Raw genomic sequence first — 10,241 nt, forward strand, 5'->3', positions numbered from 1 at the left:
TACCTGTCTGCGCAGCTCTTTTGTTTCTTCTTTAGGGCCGCTCATCTTTTGTCTTCGCTCACCGACTATTGATAGGGTCTTAGCGGTAATCCAGAACTGTCGTTTGATTTTTCCTCGGCCTAGGATCTCATCGGCAGTCTCTGTCATCACTGTTTTAAAGGTCTCCCATCTCTTCTCGGGGGTTGGGTTTTCATCAGAACTGAGGGCGTCAAATCGGTTAGTCAGTTCCAAATTGAGGGCCTGCCGAACTTCTTTGTCTTGGAGCTTACCAATGTCGAATCCGGCCTTGGGCTTGTTTTTTCTCCGAGTTGCAAGACATAGCGAAATTTATGCAGCAACAAGCCTGTGGTCAGACCCAGACTGCGAGCCTGTGTCCGCGCCGTTGTAAGAGCGAGAGTCCTGTACGGAGCTTCTCCAGCGCTGGCGTACGAGAATGAAAACTATTTGAGCCTTAATGACACCGTCATTTGAATGCCAAGTTAAAAGGTGGCTAGGTTTGTGCTGAAATATGGTATTGTTGACAACAAGCTGGTTCATCAAGGCGTAGTTTACAAACCTTTGCCCATTCTTGCATCTGTGACCTTGTCCAAATTTTCCCAGGACATTCTCGTGGTTTGGTCAGACGGACCAACTCTTGCGTTGAAGTCTCCAGCAAAAATCAAGAAATCATGTGCGGCAACAGAAGAATAAAGTTGGTGCAGCTCACCGTAGAAACCATCCTTGGTCGTATCAGCAGCGTTACGGGTGGGGAAATAGGTAGAAATTATCGATACACTGGCGGGGTTTCCTTTTAGTCTGATTCTGGCAAGTCTACAGGAGACTGGTTCCCATTCTAGGGGAGCATTTCTGGTTCTTTGGTTCATGATGAAACCAACTCCGTGGAGTCCTGAACTATCCTCTACAACGGAGTAGAAAAAATGGAATTGATGTAGCGTTTCAGGAGCTGTAATAACTATTGAGCCAGAACCTGAAATTCTGGTCTCGGATATGCAAAGTATGTCTATGTTGTACTTCTCCATCTCATGGACAAGAAAAACTTACGTGGCTTCTTGGTTGAAGGATCTTACATTCCAGCATCCCACATTTATTCTAGATTTTGCCTGTTTAATGACTGTAGTGGGTTTTCATAGATTTATGGCATGAAAAGGATTTTTCGACTTCGCCGCCATATTCGAAGTCGCGTCGCCTGCCGGGAACGCCGTAGTATGGTTGGCTTGTTTACTTCTCGACACCCGCGCCAATACGGGGGCCGCGTCGCTTGCCGAGGACGCCGTAGCCGTTACAACTTTTCTTCTAGGTCTCAGATCCATCGATGTTTCTTCGGAATAGAGTTGACCGCAAGGTCCCCAGTCTTGCGGGTCACCCGGAGCGCGTTGGCCACCAAATCGCTCGGCGTGGAGCTCTGTGGTGTTTGCACCCTTCCACCGCTTTGAGGTGTGCTGACGGATTTCCTCTGCTGCCCAGGGACGGAAGATCGAGCCTCATTGCCTGTAACTACCATCACTGCCATGGAGGTATACAAGCTTAGCTCGACCTTTGATTCCCACCTGGAATCAGCAGGGCTGGTTCCATGCATACTTCTACTAATAATACTACCACTTCTACTTTTCTACTCCAACTACTACTTCTATTGTTACTACTTGTAAGGCTAAGAATATTAAGATCAAAATTGCGTTTCAGCAATATTTCTAGGACGGCTTACCGTATCAAGATACAAGCTCCGAGGCATCATGAGGGGGATATTCAACTGAACAAAAGGCAATATATAAATACTACTGCTGCTACTATTAGTGTTATTGCTGTGCCCAAGGGTATGAAGGTGAAATTTTCAAGGAGTGTTGAGGGGTAATTTGAACTGAATCACAACACTACGTCTGTATGCAGTTTGCGAAAAGAGCGTGTCAGCTATATCTTTAGAACAGTTCGGTATGAGAAGTTGAAACTTAAAGGACTTGTGATGGGGAATGTTGAACTAACCAAAAGGAAAATATTTGCATCCTAGTACTGCTATTTCTACTGGTATTGCTATTACTAATACTGCTGCTACTATTACTGCTACTACTATTACTACTGCTACTACCTCTGTTGCTAAAGCTAAGGGTATTAAGGTGAAAACTTTGGCGAATATTGGAACTGGACTGAACAAATCAAAACACCATGCGCATTCAGATTGTCAAGCTACTATTACTACTGCTACTACTACTACTGCTGCTAAAGCTAAGGGCATTGAGGTGAAAATTTTGGGAATTATTGGAACGAGACTGGACTAAATCAAAACACTACGCATTCACGATGTCAAGAGGATGTATCAGTGCTTTAAGAACGGTGCTTTCAGAACGGTTTATGCTGAAACTTTCAGCGTATCTTGAGAGGTATATTGAAGAAAACCAAAGATGCTACTTGCATACTGCTACTAATACCTCTACTGATACAACTACTTTTGCTCCTGCACAAGGCAAGGATATTTAGGTAAAGCTTTCATGGAATATTTAGATATATGTTGAACTATATCAAAACGAACTTTCTGCATGTAGATTGTCAAAAAGCTCACAGAGCAATGTCTTAAGAACGGCGCATATTAATAAGTTCAAATTTTCAGGGTAAGCTATGGTGGATTCCGAACTAAACAGAAGAAATGATGCGTATGCTACTTATACTACTACTACGATTGCTGTAACTAATGATGCTAATGGTATTAACGGAACGTTTAAGGGGAATTTCAATTAAACAAAAAAAATTATATGCTCGCTCAATTTCAAAAGGGCATATAAGCAATATCATAGGCAGCGCAGTGTTATCATATATAGCAATATCGTATAAACTTCTGAAGAAGTGCTCTTTTTGAGAGTCAAGAGTAATTTGAGGGGTAGTAGTCCTCCCTAGCCTATTAATTGTCAAAACACATCCAATCAAAATTTTAGATAGCCATTTTGTTCTGCTTAGTCTAACAGTCTAGTAACTATGTCTCTAGGGATGTTGGGTAGGTCCATAACCAATAGTTATGCAATTTACCTATTATTTTTAAAAACTAAATTTTTCTTTAAAACTAAATCAAAACGCACTGTTTGTATGCTGGTTGCCAATAAGACGTCTCAGCAATCTCCCAAGAAAACTGAGGGTATTTAGTTGAAACTTTCAGAGTTTCTGCTCTTACAATTGAACTAAATCAAACGAGTTTAAATGTATCATGGTTTTTAAAGAGCATAGATACACAGTATATTGGGAATGGTATTAAGTTTTATTTTTCAGGTCAACTTGAGGAGATCTATAACTAATTCAAGCAATACTATGTGCGTCCAAATTTTCAAAAGGGTGTATGTTGTTAAAAATTGTTGAAATATTTTTTCCAACATAAAAATATCAAGCCAAGCAATGGAGACTTGATAAAAAAAAATTGATAAAAAACAAAAGGTTTAAAATAAAAATTCTCTTTTTCTATGAATAAACTACGTAAGCAAAAAACAAACAGAAATTAATATAAAACCCATTTTTTACAAAATAAATTTTTCAAAGAAAAGTAAAGAGTTTCGTTAAACCCAAAATGACAAGAAATGAAGTCAAATAATTTTTCAACCATAAAACTACCACGAATGATCATCAATAAATAAATGAAACCCAAAACGAACTGAAATTATGATAGAATAACGGAGTCAAACTTAAAACGAGAAGAAATAACACGAATAGGATTTACATCCCCATCAAAGGCTGTACCCAGAGGGGGGTTGGGAGGATTCGACCCCCCCCCCCTCCGAAATGTTTGTCTGGCTCATAAAAAATAACAAAAATGGATATGAAAAAATTTTGTATGCGTTTTTTAAGATTTTTTTTTGTGTAAACCCCCTCCCCCCCCCCCGATTTTTTGTTAGTAAAACCACCTCCGAAAGAAATCCTGGGTACGGCCTTGTCCCCATCTCTTCTGAATACCAGAATATAATTCGCAATTTGCTGAAAAAAAGCAAGTGAATGTGGATTGACAGTTCAATTTACATATACTGATATTTATTCCTTGAAGTCTTGATAATTTTTGATTTATTAAAGTAAACAAAAGTGATCAGTTTTTAATTTTTTAAATGTTTATTGAAGGAGAGAAGGAGGATTTCCACTTACCCTTTTCCACCTTTTGGTTAAACTTGTGCTGACTAAGTTGTGTTTGTGACTAAATTTTTTCACTAAATTTAAGTTTGTGCCTAAATTTGTTGACTATTTGTGTTTGTGATGAAAATTTGGGTTGATTTATTTCTAGGTGTCACTATTGCGTCAATCCATGAAAATGATCCGTCCAAACAAGAACACAGGAAACAGTCTGTTCCTAGGTTTGCAACTGTATATGTTAAGCAAGAAATTGATTCGGATTGTGAACCTGAGCTGGCCAGTCACTTCCATATATTTTCTAACAATGATGTCACTGAAAAGGAAGACCCCAAACAAAATCCAGGTAGTTCATTAGAAATGTCTCTTTGGTATCTCACAAAGATACCAAATGTCATATCATAGGAGAATTCGTATTGAGAGAAATCTTTCAAATGTGATGTGTGTGAGAAAGCATTCAGCACCAGCTCAGTGCTATCGCGCCATCGAAGAGTTATTCATACATGGAAAAAACGATTCAATTGTGACATATGTATAAAAAGCTTCTCTTCTAGTTATTTTTCCATCTGTTGATTTTCCAGCAAAAGATCAGCTTATTTTGTCTTCAAAATCAATTTCTCAGCTTCTTTTTTTGTCACTTAATTTTTTGGCAACCTTACAATTTTGAATCAACTTTTTCCAGTCTTCTTTGTCCATTTTACTGTTTTTCTTTTTCGTCTTCTTTTTCAATTTTACTTTTTTTCTTTTTCGTCTTCTGTGCTTCTGTGCTTTGTTTAGTCCGTTTGCCATCTCCTACATTTCCCTCAACTATTGCTTTACCGCTAACTGCTTCATATTCAATGCGAACTGCATCTTGGTTTTGCCCAACTAGGGATAAACTAGGGTGGCCTCATATACATTAGTCACTTGTAATTCAGTGAATTCCTCTGAAGAAACTTCACCCCTGATTTGAGGTGAATTCAAAAATGCATCAATATCATCAAAAGATATTTCTAATCCAAAACCTTGACCCATATTAGTATGTATTATGTTATTGCTTGGTGTAAGTTAGTTTCACAACTATATATATATATATATATATATATATATATATATATATATATATATATATATATATATATATATATATATATATATATATATATATATATATATATATATATATATATATATATATATATATATATATATATATATATATATATATATATATATATATATATATATATATATATATATATATATATATATATATATATATATATATATATATATATATATATATATATATATATATATATATATATATTTATGTATATAGTCTTTCAGGGGTTTGGTACGCAGTGATGTTTTGAAGTGCTATTTATTGCCACTCAAAAGCTCTCTCTAAATAAAGAAAACCTCTCCCCCCTAAATAAAGAAAAAATGTTTCAAAAAGGCAAAAAGTTTATAAATATTTTTATTTTTTATCATTTTTTAACGGTTATTTTGTCTTTCTACTGAATTGTGGAAGATATGACGCCTTTTCTATTCCAGATGTCAAGATCTCTGTTTTGGATTACAAGCATGGGTCTGCAGAGGCTCAGGCATACAATAAGGAAAGAATCGACCAATGTTGTAAAATCAAGACAAATTTGGAAAAGAAATATCATCAAAGAATCAAACTTCTAGAAAAACCCGATGAGTTTAAAAGGGATGGAGAAAAGTTTTTTCTGGGTTTTAATGTAAAATCCCATCAAAGATCTCACTCCGGGAAACAAACTTATGAGTGTAAAATCTGTCATAAGATATTTTCCGAAAGCCAGAGTTTGAAATCGCATCGAAGTACTCACACTAAGAAAAAAACTCACGAGTGTGAAATATGTGAGAAAAGATTCTATAGCCTGTGCCGTTTGAAAATGCATAAAAAGATTCACTCTGGTGAAAAAGACCATGAATGTGAAGTTTGTAAAAAAAAATTCTCTCGCCTTGACTCTTTGAGAGTGCATCAAAAGATTCACTCTGGGGTAAAAGACCATGAGTGTGAAGTTTGTAAAAAAAAATTCTCTCGCCTTGACTCTTTGAGGGTGCATCAAAAGATTCACTCTGGGATAAAAGACCATGAGTGTGAAGTTTGTCAAGCAAAATTCTTTCGCCTTGACAATTTGAAAGTGCATCAAAAGATTCACTCTGTGGGAAAACCCTTATGAGTGTGACATTTGTGAGAAGAGATTCCCTTATGTGGATTATTTGAAAGGGCATCAAAGGGTCCGTTCTGGGGGAAAGACCCATGAGAGTGAAATTTGTGGAATAAGATTCTGTCGGCTTGACTCATTGATTGTTCGTCAAAGAATTCACACTGGGGAAAAATCCCACGAGTGTGAAATTTTTGAGAAGAGATTCTCTCGTGGTTTGATGCATTTGAAAGTGCATCGAAAGGTTCATTCTCGGGAAAAAAAACCTGTGTGTAAAATTTATTAGAAAAGATTCTCTCGGCTGGGCTCTTTGAAAGACCAGTCACTCTGGTTCAAGACCCGAGAAGTGAGGTATTTGCAAGAAGATGATTTCTCGCTTGAATAATTTGAAAGTTTCTATCGCCTGAAGTATTTGAAAGTGCACCATAAGATTCCCTAAAGGGAAATATTCATGAGTGGGATATTTGTTATAGAAAATTCACTAAAGGGCCATTTAAAATTGCATCAAAGAATTTACACTGGAAAGAAACTCCATTTGTGTAATCATTCTCCCTAATAGATAATCTAAAATTGCATCAAATAATTCATTGTGGGAAAGACCCTTTACTGTTAAAATATGCTAGAAAAATTTAGCTTGGAAGATCACCCTGAAATTGCGTGAAAGGGTTCTCTCTGAGTAAAACCCAATGAGTTTGAGATTTGGGGGGAAAGATTCCCTTTTTTAGACTCTTCAAAAGGTCATCAAACAATTTGCTCTGATTAAGACCCCATCGGCTGTAAAAAAAAAAGAGCTTGTTAGCGTCTTAATGGTAATGTAACATATAAAGGAAAAAAATCCTTCTGATAAACACTGAAATCGCAATTGTGGCTAACGTTAATTGTGGCAAAAACAGCATAAATGTGAAATTACCGTGGGAAAGTTATCTTGCATGGAAATTTTATTGAAAGTCTTGAAAGACTGCTTCCAGGGTTAACCTATGACTATAAAGTTTGTGAGAAAATTCCTTTTCGTATGAACAATTTGGCATTGTGTCAAAGAATTGACTGCCCCCGTACCGCGGTAACCTATAGATTAATGTTTAACAGACCACAAGGAAGGAGACATATCCTAATACATTATGTTTACCTATTGTCAAAGTTGTTATTTTTAACCGCGGAAAAGAAGTATATCAAATATATGAAGAGATGTGTTTAATCCAACGATTCGAAATTTCTCTTTTAGTATTTGCCTTTATATTAATTTCAAGCAAAATCTACGAGGCTTATATATTTTTTTAGTCTATTTTTCATAGGCAGCGCAATCGAGCTGCCTAAGTAAAGAACGAATTTTGCACAATGTATTATTTTTTTTTCTATACCAGGGCACTTCGTATCGAAGGAGTTGTCGTAGAAATTTCGAAAAGGGCTCATTCGATTGGAAATTTTAATGGATAGTGCCTTTTTTAATAGTTAAAAGTGATTGGAAGGCAGCTAACACCCCTTCCACGCCCCTCCGTTTCCCCAAACACAATTAAAATTTTGAGATAGCCATTTTGTTCAATGTAGTTGATTTCCAGATAGAAGATATGTTTTTGAAGAGGACACTCCCTAACAACCCTCAGGACAAGGGTTTTTAGTTATGCCCTGGGGGCATATAAGAACGATGTTGTCACAGTGTATTGTTTATTATTTTTTCCTTTAGACCAGGGCACTTCGTGTCGAAGAAGTTGTCGTACAAACTTCGAAAAGGACTCTTTCAATTGGAAATTGGAGTGGCTTGTGCCCTTTTTAATAGTCGAAAGGGATAAGAAGGCAACTAACACCCCTTCCACGCCCACCATTTCCCAAAACATATCCAATAAAAATTTTCAGAGTCATTTTGTTCAGCGTAGTTGATTTCCAGATAGAAATTATGTTTTTGAGGAGGACACTCCCCCACAGGGTTATAAGTTATGCCCTGGGGCATATAAGGTTTTTATAGAAAGCATTGTCCTAGAAACTTCAAAATAACCCCCCTCTCACGCCCACCATTTCACCACACACATCCAATCAAAATTTTGAGTTATCCATTTTGTTCAACGTAGTTGAAAGTTCTGGAAATTAGGTCTTTTAGGATGATAACCCTCTCAGAGGTTGTAGAGGTTGTAGGTTATGCCCTGGGGGCATTTAAGGTTTATATAGAAAGTTGTTGTAGAAATTTTAAAAAGGGCTCATTTGATTAGAAATTGAAAGGGCTAGTGCCCTTTCACCGCCATCATTTCCCCTAACATTCAATCATAGTTTAGATATAGCCATTTTGTTCAACGTAGTTGAAAGTTCTGGAAATTATATATATGAGGATGGCAAAGCCCCCAGGGCAAATGCCCTGGGGGCATATAAGGTTTTTATAGATAGCGTTGTCGTAAAAACTTTAAAAGGGACTTATTCAATTGAAAATTGAGAGGGCTAGTGCCTTTTTTAATAGTCGAAAGTGACTGGAGGGTAACTACCCCCCACTCACGCCCACTATTCCCCCAAACACATCCAATCAAAATTTTCAGATAGCCATTTTATTTAACAAAGTAGAAAGTTCTGGAAATTAGGTCTTAGAGGATCTCAACCCCACCTCTCCAGCCCTCAGAGAAGGGTTGTAAGTTACGCCCTAGGGGCATATAAGATTTTATTGAAAGCGTTGTCGTTGAAACTTACAAAAGAGCTCATTTGATTGGAAATTAAAAAGGCTAGTGCCTTTTTTAATAGTTGAAAGTGATTGGAGAGCAACTAACGCCCCTCTCACGCCCACCCTTTCCCCCAACACATCCAATCAAAATTTTGAGATAGCCATTTTGTTTAACGTAGTTGAAAGTTCTGGAACTTAGGTCTTTGAGGATGACAACCCCGTCACATCCCTTAAGGTAAGGGTTGTAATTTATGCCCTGGGGGCATATAAGGTTTTTATAGAAAGTGCTGTCGTAGAAACTCAAAAATGGCTCATTCGATTAGAAATCGAAAGGCCTAGGTCCCTTTTTAATAGTAAAAAGTGATTGGAAGGCTTGCAACTTTTATAGTAAAGATCGTTGTGGGTACAGTTTTTTTTTTTTTTTTTTTTTTTTTTTTTTTTTTTTTTTTTTTTTTTTTTAGACCAGGGCACTTCGTATCGAAGGAGCTGTCGTAGGAACTTCGAAAAAGACTCATTCGATTGAAAATAGTAAGGGTTGATGCCCTTTGTAATAATCGAAAGTGATTGGAGGGCAACTAATCCCCCTCCTATGCCCACCCTCCCATTTGCCCATTATGTTTAAAAACTAAATGTTGCCTTTAGATTAAATAAAAATGCGCTGTGTTAATGCTAATTCCCAATAAGGTATCTCAGCAGTATCCCAAGAACAACTGAGGGTATTATGTTCAAACTTTCGGGGCTACTTCTGCTCTTAAAATTTAACCAAATCAAAATAGTTTAAGTGTATCCAAGTTATCAAAGAAAGTAAACAGATTTGTTTGCGAATGATATCAACTTTTCCATTTCAGATCAACTAGAGGAGGTATGAAACTAAATTAAACACTACTAATTGTGTCCAGATTTTTAAAAGGGTGTATGCTGTTAAAAATTGCTGAAAATTTTTCTCCGGCATACAAATATCAGGCCAAACTATAAAGTTAAAAAAAACGAAAAGATTTAAAGTATTATTTTTTCCCCTAAAAAGACCATGTCAATATAAAACGAACAGAAATTAATTAAAAAAACTTTCTCCACAAAATAAGTTTTTCAAAGAAAATTAAAGAACTCCATTAAACCAAAAATGAGCAAAAATAAATCAAATAATATACCAAGCGTGAAACTACCACAAATCAGCATCAATAAATAAATGAAACCCAAAACAAACAGAAATTACAATAAACAACCAAGTCAAACTCAAAACAAGCAGAAATGAACATGAGTAGGGCTCAAAACCCCTATGCCTTCCCAAGGCCAGAATACAATTTGCACTTTACTAAAAAAAAATACAAATGAATGTGACT

At 36.5% G+C, this 10,241-nt stretch overlaps 1 protein-coding gene across 2 annotated transcripts in view; it reads left to right on the forward strand.

The window, feature by feature from the left end:
* The window catches only part of LOC148947974 (uncharacterized), a 46,442-nt gene extending 37,172 nt beyond the window's left edge, over nucleotides 1-9,270 (forward strand). For both annotated transcript variants that reach the window (XM_089095621.1, XM_089095620.1), the window contains exons 4-5: nucleotides 4,244-4,435; nucleotides 5,626-9,270. In XM_089095621.1, the coding sequence (XP_088951747.1) occupies nucleotides 4,244-4,435; nucleotides 5,626-6,278 (845 nt within the window). In that variant the 3' untranslated portion in view covers nucleotides 6,279-9,270. The remainder of the gene's footprint in view (nucleotides 1-4,243; nucleotides 4,436-5,625) is intronic.
* The last annotated feature ends 971 nt before the right edge of the window (nucleotides 9,271-10,241 follow it).

This window comes from Artemia sp. Qi Xiang Cuo, chromosome 10, assembly GCF_049724085.1.
Source record: "Artemia sp. Qi Xiang Cuo chromosome 10, ASM4972408v1, whole genome shotgun sequence".
NCBI classification, from domain to species: Eukaryota; Metazoa; Arthropoda; class Branchiopoda; order Anostraca; family Artemiidae; genus Artemia; species Artemia sp. Qi Xiang Cuo.